Below are 17735 nucleotides of genomic sequence, written 5' to 3'. Positions count from 1 at the left end.
CACAGTAAAGTAATAAATAGTCTATATTAGTAACACAAGAGATTATACTAAGATTATAATTAACATTTATTATCATTTGCTATGAGCTTTTAAACTATATTATCTCATTTTATCCTTAAAACACCCTCCTGGCGATTGACTCGCCCTCCACTGAAGACATATTCTTCATCTTAATCTCCTTCCTTTGGCTGTGAACTGTTTGTAAATAGGGCCTCATGAAGACGGTATTATTAGTTAAAGTGTGACCAAACTGAGTCAGGGTGGAACTTACTCCATTTGACCGGAGGCCTTATAAAGAACGAAAGCCAAAGAGAGAAGGTGGAAGACACAGAAGCCAGAAATCAGAGAAAGCTAGAGGAGGAAACCAAGGACATGGCCATGTGACAAAGGACTGCTATTTCAGCGCCCTGGCTGCTAAGACAAATACCACAAAGTGGGTTGGCTTTAACAACAGGAATTTGTTGGCTCATGGTTTTAAGGCTGTCCAAAGTTGATTGTCCCTGAAGACTGGTATTCTTTGGCTGCCAGCAATCCTTAAGTCCTTGCCTTTTCTGTCAGATGCAGTGCACATGCCAATGGCCTCTCCTTTCTTTTCTGGGTTCCCTTAACTTCCAGGCTTTGCCCTCCAGGTGACTCTGTCGTCACAAAGCCTCCAGTGATAAGATTAAGGTCCAACCTCACTGAGTTGGGTCACACTTTAACTAAAAATAATATCTTCAAAAGGTTCACACTCACAAGAATGGGTTAAGATTAAGCAAACGTCATTTTCTGGGGTCCCTAATCAATGTACCACAACTGCCATCACCAGAACATTGAGATTCCAAGACAAACCATGCCCTTGCGGATGCCTTGATTTGGGACTTCTGGCCTCTAAAACCATGAGCCAATAAGTTCTTGTCATTTAAGCCAACAGTCTGTGTAGTATTTGTCATAGCAGCTCAGACAAACTAAGACAGGCTCCCATGTGGGAAGTTTTGTTTGTTTATTTTTTAATTTTTATTAATAAAACCAATCAACATACAATATGAACATTCTTTTTTTTCATCACATAGTTGTATATTCATCATCATGATCATTTCTTAGAACATTTGCACCAATTCAGAAAAACAAATAAAAGGAAAAAAGAAAAATATTCATACATACCATACCGCTTACCCCTCCCTTTCATTGATCACTAGCATTTTAATCCACTAAATTTATTTTAACATTTGTTCCCCCTATTATTTATTTATTTTTAATCCATATGTTTTACTCATCTGTCCATAAGGTAGATAAAAGAAGCACCAGAAGGTTTTCACAATCCCATGTGGGAAGGTTTATTATCCCTATTTTACAGACAGGAATCATGATCATCAGTCCTTGCTTAATAAGCACTCACTGCATAATTAGCAGTTATCTAGTTACGAACTAACCTTCCCTTTAACACTTGAGCGATATATTCCTGTTCTGCCATTTACCTTCCTCTGAAGTTATCTGTACACCAGTCTGCATGTCAGTCGCACCCTGAATGACAGCAGAGTGCTTTACACATTTTTGAAGATCCTACATACCCACCGCATGGTAGGCACCCAGTAAATATCACTGAATGAGACGGACTCTAGGCTAATAAAAAATCTCATAATTAATTCAGAAGGCACCATACACACAAATCAAAAAATTTTAACTATACTTAAGAGAAACAAACACAAGTAATAATCGTCGTAGCTGAGAGGCTGCACAATAAATCCTAATGAGAGTCAGCAAAGTGGAAAAGATAGGAGTTGCTCAGTGGAAAAGATAAATTTAAAAATGGATACACTAGTGGGGAGGAACTGGGGAGATGGCAAGGGTACAATGACATGCAAAGACAAGGAAATCAGCTACATTTAAGAGATGCTGAACTTAAAAAAATAACAGGGGATCGGTCATTACCCTACACTACAGGAGGAGAGAGACCCACGAGGCGGGCTAGCACAGAGCAGTCATGCATTCTTACCGACACAGTGGTGTCAGCTCCCTCTGGCTGGAAGCTCCAGGAGACTGAGGTCGAGATGCCGGTCGTGTTAAGAGACTTGAACTTGCATGTCAGCTTCCCCTGTGTCCCATTTGCCACAAAGATCTCTTTAGGTGTATACACCTCCAAGGCCGACACTCTAGCTGTCACTGGAGAGAGAGGAATAAGGAAAGTTTAAGAGTAGGGTTTAACCATAAGTACATGGAACCTTGAGTAGGACATGAGATTTTGTTGGTTTGTCCAGAGAGATGCCCTGATGAATCCAGAGTGATTTGATCAGTGAATAAAAATGTATTTGCAAAGTCCCCTTCGGGGAATGGTGAGAACGGGGGAAAATGCAACCTCCCCAAGTTGAATTCTTGATATTCTCACAAGCAGTGCGGACAACAAAAGCTATAGGCTGAGCCCCCAGTCTTGGGGCTTGTTCATATGAAACTTAACCCCACAAAGGATAGGTCAAGCCTACTTAAAATTAGGCCTAAGAGTCACCCCCAAGAGAACCTCTTTTGTTGCTCAGATGTGGCCTTTCTCTCCAGCCAACACAACAAGCAAACTCACCACCCTCCCCCTGTCTACGTGGGACATGACTCCCAGGGGTGTGGACCTTCCTGGCAACATGAGACAGAAATCTTAGAATGAGCTGAGACTCAGCATCAAGGGATTGAGAAAACCTTCTCCACCAAAAGGGGGAAGAGTGAAATGAGAGAAAGTGTCAATGGCTGAAAGATTCCAAACAGAGTCGAGAGGTTTTCCTGGAGGTTATTCTTACACATTAAGTAAATATCACCTCGTTAACCAAGATATAATGGAGAGGCTGGAGGGAACTGCCTGAAAATGTAGAGCTGTGTTCCAGTAGCCACGTTTCTAGAAGATGATTATATAATGATACAGCTTTCACAATGTGACTGTGTGATTGTGAAAACCTTGTGTCTGATGCTCCTTTTATCTACCTTGTCAATAGATGAGTAGAACATATGGAATAAAAATAAATAATAGGGGGAACAAATGTTAAAATAAATTTAGTTTGAAATGCTAGTGATTAATGAAAGGGAGGGGTAAGGGGTATGGTATGTATAAATCTTTTTTTCTGTTTTCATTTTATTTCTTTTTCTGAATAGATGCAAATGTTCCAAGAAATGATCATGATGATGATGAATATGCAACTATGTGATGATATGTGAATTATTGAATATATATGTAGAACTAAATGATCAAAATAGGAATGTTTGTGTTTGGTGTTTAAAAAAATGAAATTAAAATTTTTTTTAAAAAGTAGGATTTAAAATTGAGTCGACTGAAATACTAGTGATTAATGAAAGGGAGTGGTAAGGAGTATGGCATGGATGAGTTTTTTCTTTCTTTCGCTGGAGAGATACAAATATTCAAAAAAATGATCATGGTGATGAAAGCACAATTATGTGATGATATTGTGAGACACTGATTATAACCATGACATGAATGTTTGTATGTCAAGAACGATTGTATGTTTGTTCATTGTTTATAATTAAAAGAGTAGGATTTAGCATGAGTACCAGTGTGCATACTCATTAGAGAAGACAAAGGAAAACACAAGAAGGTTACTAGATACTGTACATTAATCCACCACCACTGTACCCTGTACATTTCTGGCAGGTACTTTCTAAATGCAGGATAACTGCTGATGGTCTGTTTTTAATGATGATGTGGAGGCCCCAAACCGCTCTTGTATTCACTTGTTACATTTCAATTGCTATCATTGAACTTTTCTTGTCTTCCATATTTACAGCTATTCTGAGTAAGGTATCACCTGGCTTTAAAGCCAGGTTATCATTTTACTGCTCTTTTCTTATAAGGGATTTAAGATAAAAAATACATAATATATTTTGTTTTCATTAGTGAAATCATCAGTGAAATATATTTTGTTTTCTGAGTGCTAGGTCCTTGAGTACTACAGAACGAGCTGGCCACACTGTCACATTTACCATTACCCGGTGAATTTTTTCAGTTAGGCCATGTCCAGGAAATAGTATTTAAAACGTGTCTACCACTTGGCATATAAAGATAGCTCTTTTCTCAAGATAAGTAATTAGAAGTAACTGCAGGAATTATTAAGGAATGGCTGCTAATAAATCAGACGGTCTTCACTCAAAAGGAGAAACTTTAAATATATATCTATATATTTACTGATAAATCTTTACACACACATATTCCATACACGGTATACAATCAGTTGCTCACAATATCATCACATAGTTGTATATTCATCACCAAGATCATTTTTAGAACATTTGCATCACTCTAGAAAAAGAAGTAAACAGGAAAAAGAAAAAACTCACACATACCATACCCCTTACCCCTCCCTCTCACTGACCACGAGTATTTCCATCTACCAAATTTATTTTACCCTTTGTCCCCCCTTTTATTTATTTTTTTTCCTCATCTGTCCATAATCTGGATAAAAGAAGCATCAGACAAGGTTTTCACAATCACAGTCACACTGTATAAGCTCTATCGTTATACAATCATCTTCAAGAATCAAGGCTACTGGAACACAGCTCAACAGTCTCAGGTACTTCCCTCCAGCCATTTTAATACACTATACACTAAAAAGGGGCATCTATATAATGCATAAGAATAACCTCCAGGATAACCTCTAGACTCTCTGAAATCTCTCAGACACAAACTTTCATTTTGTCTCACTTCTCTCTTCCCTCTTTTGATCAAGAAGGCTTTCTCAGTTCCATGATGCCTGGTCCTGGTTCATCCTGGGATTTCAGTCCCACGTTGCCAGGGAGATTTATAGCCCTGGGAGTCATGTCCCATGTTGTGGGGAAGGGCAGTAAATTCATCTGCCAAGTTGGCTTAGAGAGAGAGAGAGGCCACATCTGAGCAACAAAAGAGGTTCTCTGGGGGTGATTCTTAAGCCTAATTTTAAGTAGGCTTAGCCTGTCGTTTGTAGGAATAAGTTTCATAGGGGTAAACCCCAAGATCAAGAGCTCGGCCTATTGATTTGGTTGTCCCCACTGTTTGCAAGAATGTAAGAAATACTCCAAATGGGGAAGTTGAATATTTCCTAAAAGGAGATACTTTCATGCACGAAATGAAATTTAGAAATAAACTCATTTAGCCTAAAATTAGAAACAATTAAAGCCAATATAGACAAGAATAAAAACATCCATTTTCAAAATCAGAGATTTTTTTAAAGAAATAGTTCTGGAGAGAATAAATATGTGCAGTGTTCCAATTATTCTTAGAATGTAACAGCTGGGCAGAATAAGGAAGGGCATTGTCGCCAAGGACTGGTGGTCATTTTCAGATTTTTTTTTTCTTCTCTATGGCTCAACTATGACCCCAGGCCAAGGAGAACAAGAGTCCTCCCCCATTTCTCCCAACCATCTTCCAAATGTTTATTCTCAGGATACAATGAGGACTTTTGGCTATTCTTTTAAATGAACTGATAGCCCCACTGCATCAAGCAGATTTTTTTTCCTGCTAAAGTGGGTGGATTATTATTATAAGGAACAAAGGATTATTATATGTGGTCTAAACCTCAAAACAAGCCCTTCTTTCACACAAGAAGCAAACAAAAGACGCTCCTTGCTATTGTGTGGGTAGTCAGAAAAGCAGCCCTGAGGCACTGAGGTTCAAAATAAAGGACAAAGCACAAGACTGGACAGTTTGACTAGCTTATTCCAGGAAGAAGCCCGTGTTTGCCAGCATTATTCACTCCACGATTCTGACTGGCTTTCTCCTCCCTGATGTGTACCGAAAGGAAAGTCACACTCTCTAAAGTCAATAAACAAGGTTTCTCAAGGCTTTTAAGCAAACCAGACCCTGGCTACAAGTGTCAAACTTTACAGTCACAGACTTTTGACCAAAAAAGACTAACCAAATCCTTAACTGGCTTTTAGACAATCTATTCAAGTCAGACTTGGTTTAGCTGCTTCAAAGCTGGCTAATGAACAAGGAGACTTTCTTTTTTTGAATCTACATTCGCTCTGTGAACTAATCTGAACATGAAGCAAGTAAAACCAGACTTGGAAATTCCAATTCTAGCCAATCAGCTAATTCCAAACAAAAAGCAAAGCAACTCCATACACGGCTAGTTAGGTAACTTTCCCTCATCCCTGGCTCTCTGTCCTCTCTGCCTTCTTCCAACATTGTCATAATTCTTGGTGATTCCATTAGCCATAAATGGAAACTTTCAAAGCCTGGTCCTTTGGTTTTCATGTCTTCTCCAAAAATCAGACCCTCAGTTCTACCCCCGCCACCGGCTCGCACGGTCAGAACCCACTGAGGGTTTCTTAACGGCAGCATTTACTACGTTAGTTGGGGCTGGAGAATGTTGTTCTGGGGGGGCTGTCCTGTGCATTATAAGATGTCTAGCAGCATCCCTGGTCAGTAGCAGGACGCCTCCGACCCCACATCCCAACTGTGAAAACCAAAAATATCCTCAGGAATTGGCAAACGTCCCTGGGGTGTGTGTAAAACGACCCCTGGTTGAGAACAGCTGCTCTAGACCTTGTTATTGTAGATACCTGCACCCTCTCCACAATCTCAATTTTTAGTTTCTTCAATATCTATTATTTCACCTATCTTCCCACTACATTCCCTCCAATATCCTGTCTTCCTTGATCCTTCGGCCATATCAGAAACTAAACTTCACTGATCCTCCAACCTTTTTACTGTCTCTCATCCTCTCATCCCCAGCATATACTTCGTTCGTCTTCTCACCCGGATAAGATCCTCTGGCCCATCAATATATCGCCCTCCCCACCCCTGCCCTGCATATGCTGTCAGCTCCCTCATCCTCTCTTCCTGGAGTGTGTTCACCTGGCCAGACATCAATCCTGGTTAAATCCAATTCTCTACCTACTTGGCATCTATCCCCAGGGCGGCATGTGATCTCACTGCTTTCACCTTAAACCCACGGCCATTAGCCTCAAGAGACTCGGTGCTGCTTGGCAACCCCTCTATGTTTTCCTAGTCCAGCTAGTTTCTGGACTCCTAAAGGGCTATTTTATATCTTTCCCTCTCTCCTCATATCTCTATCTCCTCACCTTCTTCACTCTCAGCTAATAACTCCCTCCTATTGCACTGGGAAAACAGAAGCAGACAGAAGATAATTTCCACATGTTCCAACCACCACACCACTCCACCTCCACAAACTCTGCCTTCCCTTGGCTACTACATAGGAAATGTCTGCACGCCTTTCCGAGGTCAACCCCTCCACTGTGCACTGGACATTCTCATGTCTACGTGAAGACAATGATCCCAAAATTCTCCTTCTCAATCCCATATTATGAATTTTTCATCTTCATTGAATTACTGCTATCAACCATATAAATACATATGTTTGTATTTATATTCTAGCTTTTGGGGAAAAAATTCTTCCTGCAGCTATGGCCTCTATGCCCACTCACACTTTACAAATCTTGAAAGAACTGCCTATATACAATGTGTCCAATCTCTCTCTTTCCATTTTCTTTTTCTTTATTTTTTTCTGCTCATTTTAAAACACTTGCACATCGTACAATCCAACCTAAGTAAACAAATCAATGGTTCCCAGTACAATCATCCCACTCTCTTTTGAATAAGCCCAACACAGGTTCTTATCCCCACTACTCTACTGAAACTATTCATGTCAAAGAATCCAATAACCTCCATGTGGCTAAATCAATGGTTAATTCCCCAACCTCGTCTTATGATCTACCTGCAACATTTGTCACAGTTGATTACCTGCTCCTTGAAACTTTTTTCCAGTTTCCAATACAACTATTCCCTCCCTCTCAGTTCTCTTCTTATCTTACTGCCTACTCCTTCCCAGCCTTCTTTTCTGGTTCTCCTGACGTTTACATGTTGGAAAGCCCCAGAATCATTCCTCTGATATCTTCTCTACTTAATATTAATTCCCTTAGTGACCTCATCAAGTTTCAAGGTTGTAAATGCCTCCTAAATGCTGATGATCGCTAAACACACAGCACACACACACACACACACACACACACACACACACACACACACACACACGTCTACACAGCAGTTTCACTTGCACCTAACAGGTACCTCAAATTTAATGTGTTCAAACTGAATTTCTGATTCTCAGTCCTAAACATGCCCTCTCATGGCCTTCTTCTCAATAAATGTCAACTTCAGTCTCCCAGTAGCTGAGGCCAAACCCTGACGTCCTCTCCTTCTTATCTCCAAACCAGCAGCTGTCTCTGCTTAGACACATATGTAGACATGGATCTCTCTGTGCTTCTTTCAGTGTTGCCATCTTAGCCTAAGCTACCATCTTCTTTCACTTGGATTACCTCATTGGCTTCCTAACTGGTGCCACTGCTTCCATACGTACTCATGTCACTACAGCCAATCTGCCACACAGGCGCCAGATACCTTGTTACAAGTCATATCACATCACTTCTCTGCTCAACTCCCTCCAAAGATTTTCCACTGAGCAGAGCCACAGTAGAGCCAAAGTCTTCACATGGTTCACAAAGCCCTACATAAATCAACTTACAGCCATCTCTCCGACCTCATCTTCTACTCTTTGCCCCTCAAATATATGTAGCAGCCAGCCTGCTCAAAACTCTTAAGGGTCCTTAAGGAGTGTCTCAAAGAATAGAGAACACTATGGATAAAGAGACTAGAGGTATCCCAGGAAATCTAATGCTACGAAAGACAAGGGAAGAGTGGTCCATTGTGTCAAATGTAGCTAAGAATCAGATGTACCACATACTTGATCTTGGGAAGATATTTCAGAAGAGACCCTTACTTAAAACTGCACATGGTTACCATGCACATAATAGCATCCAGAATCCACAAAGCATTTCAACCAAGTGCAATGCAAAAGCTTCTAACCAACTGTAATGATCATGAATGGCATTTGGTTAGAAATTTTCTCCCGTGTGGGCAAAAAAAGAAACTAAAACACAGGTTTTCCTCTCAGACTACATTCCACACAGCCCGAGGAAGAGATGAGTTCACTGGTTTCTTACACAACTGGGAACAGTTTGCTTTGTCCAGGACTTTTTTTTTTTTTAAGTAACTAGGAGTATTATAGAAATATAGTAAAATTATTGTGGAATTCAGTTGGCTTATCTTCCGAGTCACACATGGGAGTGTTGAAGGACCAGTTAAATTGGCTTAAAATGCAAATGTAAAGAACATGGAGATGTAGAGAAACTATTGTTCTAATCCACATAAAGCCATGTCACTGCAGACTGGAATCCCAGCCTGAATAAGGTATTAAAGAGGTTTCTTTTAGGATAATGACATAGTAGCACAAAATGGCTGTAAAAAGTATTAAGACTTTAGTTCAAAAACTCAATATATGGAGAAAAAAATGAGTCTCCTGTTGAGTTCTGGAAAAATCAATTGCCCTGGGAATAAATACAGAAATGAAACAAAATGAAATAAAAAGATTAAGTGATATAAAAATGTTTTTATAGACTGCCAAACTCTGGATTCTGAGTTACATATAAACTTACACATAAACTTCAAAAATGGTAATGGGAACTGAGCTTATTTTGTCCCTAGAGCAGGTTTCCACAGGGAATAGAAAGCCCAGCTGAGTTATGCTAGAGCTCAAGAAAATAAAAACAAAAAACAAAAACAACCCTTCTCCTAATGGGCTCTGGGGAATGAAGTTTCTAAAATGTGTTGCATTGCCCAAATGTATCACTGAATGGTGAAATTCATTCAAACGAAAAGGCCCACAAATTCATTTAACAAGGAATCAGAAAACCTGTGGGATCAACTGACTGCAAGTTATTTCTACAGTAATTAAATGTGATATCCAAAAGTTGATATTCTTCCAGTTGGATGGAGAACCAGCATATTTTAGGGGGAGAAAAAAGGCAAATAGGGAAAAATGACAAAGAAAAAAAGCAAATTCAGGAATGGTTTGCCCAAGAAGCTATCTTCTAACATGACATAGTTGAATATTCTGAATTATTAAAACAAAGTCAATAATGCCTCTCAACCAATATATCAAGATGATATTAGTCCAGGTAAATCCAGATTATCACACCATGAAACTGTTTGAAATACACTAGAGTAGTGTCCTCACCAATTAACATGGATCCTGAATCTGTTACTGGTTGGAGAAATTCTTGGTCCATTTGTAGTATCGTGGTTGGTCAAAAAACATATCCTTTTAACTAACCCTGTGAAGAATACCCTTAATTGAAAGAAGCACTGCTTTGAAGCACTTTGATATTACCAGTTTATTCTCTTGCTTAAAAGAGTACAACCAAGCAATGTGGCCTATCGCTTGGCTGCTGTTGGTACAGTGATGGCCTAATATTGTATTATCTCCTAATACAAGTATAAATATGACATTTTAAAACATACTAAACGAGAGGAATAAAAGAGAATGCTAAACACAAAATTCAGGCTAGTGGTTATGAAGGAACAGCATGGAGGGTGCAGGATGCGAAAGGCATGTGCTACTGGCAATGTCCTGTTTCCCAGCTTAGGCAGTGAGTCCATGGGTGCTTTTTGGGGTGGGGAGGGAAGGGGAGGCATGATCCAGGAATTGAACCGGGTCTCCTGCATGGAAGGTGAGCATTCTACCACTGAAGCACCCATGCACCCCGATGGGTGCTCATTTTATTTTATTCTATAAAATGTATATATGTGTATATACACATGCATACATACACTTGCTCTTTTGTACGTATTTTACCTTTTACAGTTAAAACAATTTTTAAGTCAGGCAATAAAAGATTTACACTTTTAATTTCAGAATGCTCCAGTGAAAGTATTCAACACTTGCTCCGCCCACAGTGCCCACCCTGATTGCCATAAGGCAAAGCCCACTCGGTGCTGCCTGCCAGGAAAGACAACCCTGGTACTCACTCGCCGACCCAGGGACCCCCACCTTCCCCATAAGAACAGGCTGCTCTGCAGCAGAAGTGGCTCCATTCTTCCATGAATCAAGGCTGTCTGGGCCCTCCCTTGGCTGGGTAACACATTGCAGAGGGAGGCTCCAAAAATATATTCCATTCAGCTAGCCTTAAATATTAATAAACCAAGCTTTTCAATTATCAGGAACACAAAGAGCCTCCGCATTCTTTGTCTTGAGTTATGCTTCAGGCCTCAACAAAGTGATTTCCTCCCAGCACATGCCCCACACTCCCCAGTCTGGGTCTGGAGCCCCCCACTGTGTTCCCTAACATCCCATCATCCCCTTGACAACTCAATCCCCACCAGCTTCTGGAATGACCAGCTGTCTGTAACCACAAGAGGGTAGGTTACCTTGATCACCTTCATATCCTCATTACCTGAAAGCCATCTGTGTAACTGTTGGAGAAAACGGATGGGTGGTTGGACAGAGTAAGATGGATGAAAATAAAAAAAACAACAAAACATACAGAACTAAAACTCAGATAAACTCAGCCACTTTCCTCTCTCTCTCTCAGCCAACACAACAAGTAAACTTACTGCCCTTCCCCTCTCTAAGTGGGACAGAAATCCTAGAATGAGCTGGGACTCAGCATCAAGGGATTGAGAAAAACTTCTCGACCAAAAGGGGGAAGAGCGAAATGAGACAAAATAAAGTGTCAATGGCTGAGAGATTCCAAACAGAGTCGAGAGGTTATCCTGGAGGTTATTCTTACGCATTAAATAGACATCACGGGCGGGCCGCGGTGGCTCAGCGGGCAAGAGTGCTTGCCTGCCATGCCGGAGGACCCCGGTTCGATTCCCGGCCCCAGCCCATGTAAAAAACAAACAAACAAACAAAATATAATAAAAATAAAGATGTTTCCCTTTCTTCCTCCCTTCCTTCCTTCCATCCTTCCTTCCTTCTCTGTCTTTCTTTCCTTCCTTTCCTTCCTCTATCTTTAAAAAAAAAAAAAAATAGACATCACCTTGTTAGTCAAGATGTAATAGAGAGGCTGGAGGGAACTGCCTGAAAATGTAGAGCTGTGTTCCAATAGCCATGTTTCTTAAAGATGATTGTATAATGATACAGCTTTCACAATGTGACTGTGTGATTGTGAAAACCTTGTGTCTGATGCTCCTTTTATCTACCTTATCGACAGACAAGGAAAACATATGCATTAAAAATAAATAATAGCGGGAACAAATGTTAAATTTAGTAGATCGAAATGCTAGTGATCAATGAAAGAGAGGGGTAAGGGGTATGGTATGTATGAATTTTTTTCTGTTTTCTTTTTCTGAATTGATGCAAATGTTCTAAGAAATGTTATGATAATGAATATATAACTATGTGATATTATGAGTTATTGATTATATATCAAGAATGGAAAGATCACATGGTAAGAATGTTTGTGTTTGTATGTGGTTATGTTTATAAATAAATAAATAAATCAATCAATCAGTTAATTTAAAAAAAATCACCCACTTCACAACTAATGGCTTCAGCACCATCCCTAAAACAAAAGGTGTTTGCAGCTATTATTCAGAGTCCAGCTGGAATACTGACACAGATTTTCTCCTAGAGCCATCTCCCTATTTCGATGAGAGAATCCTAAAGGATGCTCATCTTTTGAAAAATTCAATTCAACAAAATCCATGCACTTTTACTGGACTACCAAATTCGTCTCAGAATCAATTGCTCCCACTTATGATCAATGTTCAGTTGTCCACACCTCTATACTTAACCTTTTTTGTAACTTCGCACCAACAAAGATCCTTCTGTTTCTCAAATGAGAAATATTCAAAAGGTCCTGAATCAGGCCAGTCATTGAACTAACTAATCATTTGACTCTTCAAAGAGCTGATATTCCTTTTTGCCCTCCTCTATGTCTGTACTGTTCATCTCTCCCTCCTGCTACTAGTGGCTCTCTATTTTTCAATCAACGATTCATTCTTCCAAGTACACACTGGGACTCAGCCTCTGCCCTTAACGCTCTGACAGTCTGGTGGAGATAAATAAACATATACAGTGCAGACGGAGAAGGACCGTGCCTGTGTCTGGCCCCTGGGGGGCACAGGGATTTTACATGGGGCAGGGATTCCCCTAAAGACCCAAGTTTCCAGCCAGTCAAGTAGGCAACACAAAGTTCACAGCTGCAGTTCACCTGAACTGTATCATCTGCACCAAGTAATCAAACATTGCTCAGTTCTTAACCAGCAGGCGAAAGGAAACCTTTGCAAGCGATCAGATAGATTTACTCTGACAGATTCTAATGGCCTAAAATGCTTTGCATAAAGACCATGTTGAAAGCTCTGGGAGCTTATCTCATATATAACAGAATCGCATTCACATATTTTATACTTCACAAGTAGAAAAGAAATGTAATAAACTAAGGTTTCAGTGGCTAAGACATTTCAGATAGAGTCAAGTGGCTATTCTGGAGGTTACTCTTATGCAAGCTTTTGCTAAAGATTGCGAATCTGCTGAAATGACATATTAAAATGTCTGAGCAAAAAACCACTGTCCCTTAAATGTATCCTTCCAAGCTTTCAAATCTCATCAGAAGGTTTATAGGATGTCAGAAGATATTTGATCCAAAACTGTAACCCAAACCAGAAGCAGCCAATACAAAATATTAGAGCAATAACTGAACAAGAAACTGGAAGATATTTGCCCATGATGATAGCAGAGGGCAAAAAGGAACGGAGCAATGGAAAAAGCACCACTTACCGAGTATTTACTATGGGTTAAGCATTATGTAAACTACAGCACATTTATTATTTTTCAACAATATTGCTAGGCATTATCTACTCGAGAGGAGCTCAGACAGGCTAAAGAATTTACCTCAGCCACTTACGAAGCAAGCATGGACCCACAAAGTAAATGGAGGACTGTCTGTCTCCAAAGTCCAGCGCTTTTCACTCTCCTGATTGTTATGAAGCTTTAATGGAGCACTTGATTCAAGCAAAATCTTTTTATTTTTAATGTTCATTCATCTTTTTAACATTCTTTATTGTGAAATATAATAAATATGCAAAAAAGTGATAAATTTCAAAGTACATTTTAACAAGTATTTATAGAACAATTTTCAAAGTATGGTACGGTACGGGTTATATTTCCATAATTTCAGATATTTCCTTTTAGCTGCTCTAGTACACTGGAGACTAAAAAGATGTATCAATACAATGATTCAGTAGTCACACTCATTTGTTAAATCTACTCTTCTCTGTTACCACTCTTTCTTCTCATCTGATCCTTTTCCCAATCTTTAGGAATATTTGGACAATGACCATTCTAACTTTTTTCATGTTGAAAAGAGATGTTGACATTATCAGGTAGGAGGACGCAATTGGCTGATGTTCTTGCAGAGACTGATACCCTCTGGATTTCAGGGCTTACCTGGCCTAGGAATCATCTGGAGGGCTTAGGTTTTCTGAAAAATAGACTTAGTGAGTGAAACTTTCACAGTCTCATATAGAGCCCTAGGTATTCCTTGGGGTTTTCAGAAATACTGTTGGTTGGTGTTGGCATACCATGGCATTTTGCAATCTTTAGCAGAAGCTTGCATAAGAGTAACCTCCAGAATAGCCACTTGACTCTATCTGAAATGTCTTAGCCACTGAAACCTTAGTTTATTACATTTCTTTTCTCCTTTTTGGTCAAGAAGGTAGTGTCAATCTCATGATGCCAGGGCCAGGCTCATCCCTGGGAGTCATGTCTCACATTGTCAGGGAGACTTACACCCTTGGAAGGGAGAAGGGAAATGAATTTATTTGCAGAGTTGGGCTTAGAGAGAGACAGAAAGGCCACATCTGAGCAACAAAAGAGGTCCTCTGGAAGTGACTCTTAGACATAATTATAGGTAGGCTTAGCTTCTCTCTTACAAAATAAGTTTCCTAAGAGCAAGTCTCAAGATCAAGGACTTGGCTTATAACCTTGGGAGACCCTAATGCTTGAGAGTGTATCAGGAATTTCCCAGGTGGAGTTTAATAGATATATATTTGTTCTCTGGTCCTCAAGGGACTTTTTCAAGAAAAATCTTATGGGGAAACGGAAGGGGGAACAGTGGTCTGTGTATATAATGTACTACTGAGTGGCCATAAGAAGGAATGAAGCTGTGAGGCATGCTACTAGGTGAATGAACCTTGAGGAGAGTATACATATTCTGAATGAAATATCAGAAACAAAAAGGCAAACATTATCATGCCCCACTGATACTGATTAACTATAATATATAAACTCAGAGAATTGAGATAGCATAGGTTATCAGATTAGAGCTTATTGTAAAGGCTCCTAGAGCGTAAGCTCTTACAGCAGTCACTACTATCCCTCAATTGTATCTGTTATTTCTAAATTCTAAGATGTTGAGCTATTTGTGCATAACCTGGTCAGGAACTTCGGGTATTTGTGTGACACCTGAGACTCAGAGCTAGAGCCCTGAAGCTATGAAAGTCAGCAGTACCCCATAAAGCAACTGTTTAAAAAGCTGAAAAAGTGATCAGATTTCAATATGAATGAAGCTGATCTGGACAGGATTAATGCAGAACAGAATACAGGTAAGTGATGACATGGTCTATATTTTAAAACTTCAACTTCTGTGTGAGATCAAAGGAAGAAGTGTTTATTTGGTGCAAATTTAGAATTTTGGTAGCACAATATCTAATTTAACTTGTACGGTCAGTTTATTCGAGCACCATAATTACACAAAACCTTGAATAGGGAGTGAAATTTGGTGGTTTGTACAGGTCAGTGTGATGCCCTGGCACATCCCACAGTAATCTAGGCAGAAAGTAAAAAAGTATTTGCAAAGCTCCCTGGAAGGATTGGGGAGAAAGGAGGAAAGATTAAATTTCCCCACCTGGGGATTTCCTGATATTCTCGCAAGCACTGGGGACAACTAATTTAATAGGCTGAGCCCCTGATCTTGGGGCTTGCCCCTTGAAACTTATTCCTGTAAAAGAGAAGCTAAGCCTATATAATTATGCCTAAAAGTCACCCCACCCCCCACCCCAAGAACCTCTTTTGTTGCTCAGATGTAGCCTCTCTCTCTAAGCTAACTCTTCAGGGGAACTTACTGCCCTCCCCCACTAAGTTCGACATTACTCCAGGGGATAAGCTGGAACACAGCATCAAGAGATTGAGAAAGCCTTCTTGACCAAGAAGAGAGAAATGAGACAAAAAGTTTCAGTGGCTGAGAGATTTCAAAGTTGAGAGGTTATCTTGGAGGGTATTCTTAAGCATTATATAGATATCCCTTTTTAGTTTATCATGTATTGGAGTAGCTGGAGGGAAAATATCTGAAACTGCTGAGCTGTGTTTCAGTAACCTTGATTCTTGAAGACAGATGTATAACTATACAGCTTTCACAATGTGACTGTGTGATTATGAAAATCTTGTAGCCGATGCTTGCTTTATCCAGGGTATGGACAGATAAGTAAAATAATAAGAAAAAATAAATAAATAATGGGGGGTAAGGGGTAAAAACAAATTGGGTAGATTACAATACTAGCAGTCAATGAGAGGGGGGTCTGGAGTAAGGAGTATGGGATGTATGGATTTTAATTTTTATTTCTTCTTCTGGAGAGATGCGAATGTTCTAAAAATAATCATGATGATGAATACACAACTATGTGACAATATTGTGAGCCGCTGATTGCCTACTTTGATGGTATGGTGGTATGGACTGTATGGTGCATGAAGATATCAAAATAAAAATATTAAAAAGGAGACATACGCAGTTACCACATGTAAGTCAGAAAAGAAGTACTCAAAACTTTCATTAAATAAGTCCCAGAATGATAATACAGCACAATGGTTCTTAACCTTGGCTGCACATTGGAATCAACTAGTGAGTTTAAAAAAAAGTACTCTACTCAGAGGACTTAAGGGCAAAGACACAAACGGACATTTGCACACCAATGTTTATAGCAGCATTATTTACAATTGCAAGGAGATGGAAACAGCCAAAATGTCCATCAACAGATGAGTGGCTAAACAAACTGTGGTATATACATACAATGGAATATTATGCAGCTCTAAGACAGAATAAACTTATGAAGTATGTAACAACATGGATGGACCTAGAAAACATTATGCTGAGTGAGACTAGGCAAAAACTAAAAGACAAATACTGCATGGTCTCACGGATATGAACTGATATTAGTGAATAAACTTGAAATATGTTGTTGGTAACAGAGACCATCAGGAGATAGAAATAGGGTAAGATAGTGAGTAATTGGAGCTGAAGGGATACAGACTGTGCAATAGGGCTGGATAGAAAAACTCAGAAATGGACAGCACAATACTACCTAACTGTAATACAATTATGTTAAAACACTGAATGAAGCTGCATGTGAGAATGATAGAGGGAGGAGGGCTGGGGACATAAATGAAATCAGAATGAAAGATAGATGGTAAAGATCAAGATGGTATAATCTAGGAACGCCTAGAATGTATAATAATAGTGAAATGTACAATGTACAAATTTTAAAAATGTTTTTGTATGAGGAAGAACAAAGGAATGTCATTGCAGGGTGCTGAAAATAGATGATAATTAATACTTTAAAATGTCACCTTATGTGTGAGACTAAAGCAAAAAATGTTTATTTGTTACAAAATTTAGATTTTGACTAGAGCATTTCCTAATATAACTCATGTAGATAGTTTGATTAAATGTCATAAGTACTTGGAATCTCAGGTAGCACATGAGATTTTGTTGGTTTGTCCAGAGTGATCCCCCAATGAATCCCAGAATGATTTGATCAGTGACTGGAAAAGTATTTGCAAGCCCCCTTCGGGGAATGGTGAGAGTGGGGAGAAATTCAACCTCCCCAAGTTGAATTCTTGATATTCTCACAAGCAGTGTGGACAACCAAA

General features: G+C 39.5%; 1 protein-coding gene across 1 annotated transcript in view; it reads right to left on the bottom strand.

The window, feature by feature from the left end:
• The window catches only part of MPZL1 (myelin protein zero like 1), a 90339-nt gene that overhangs the window by 28086 nt on the left and 44518 nt on the right, over nt 1–17735 (bottom strand). The window contains exon 2 of the mRNA XM_077156876.1: nt 1976–2142. Within this exon, the coding sequence (XP_077012991.1) occupies nt 1976–2142 (167 nt within the window). The remainder of the gene's footprint in view (nt 1–1975; nt 2143–17735) is intronic.

Source organism: Tamandua tetradactyla, chromosome 4 (assembly GCF_023851605.1).
Source record: "Tamandua tetradactyla isolate mTamTet1 chromosome 4, mTamTet1.pri, whole genome shotgun sequence".
Taxonomy (NCBI): Eukaryota; Metazoa; Chordata; class Mammalia; order Pilosa; family Myrmecophagidae; genus Tamandua; species Tamandua tetradactyla.
Note: the sequence above shows the minus strand (reverse complement) of the source record. Positions and strands in the feature narration are given on the sequence as shown.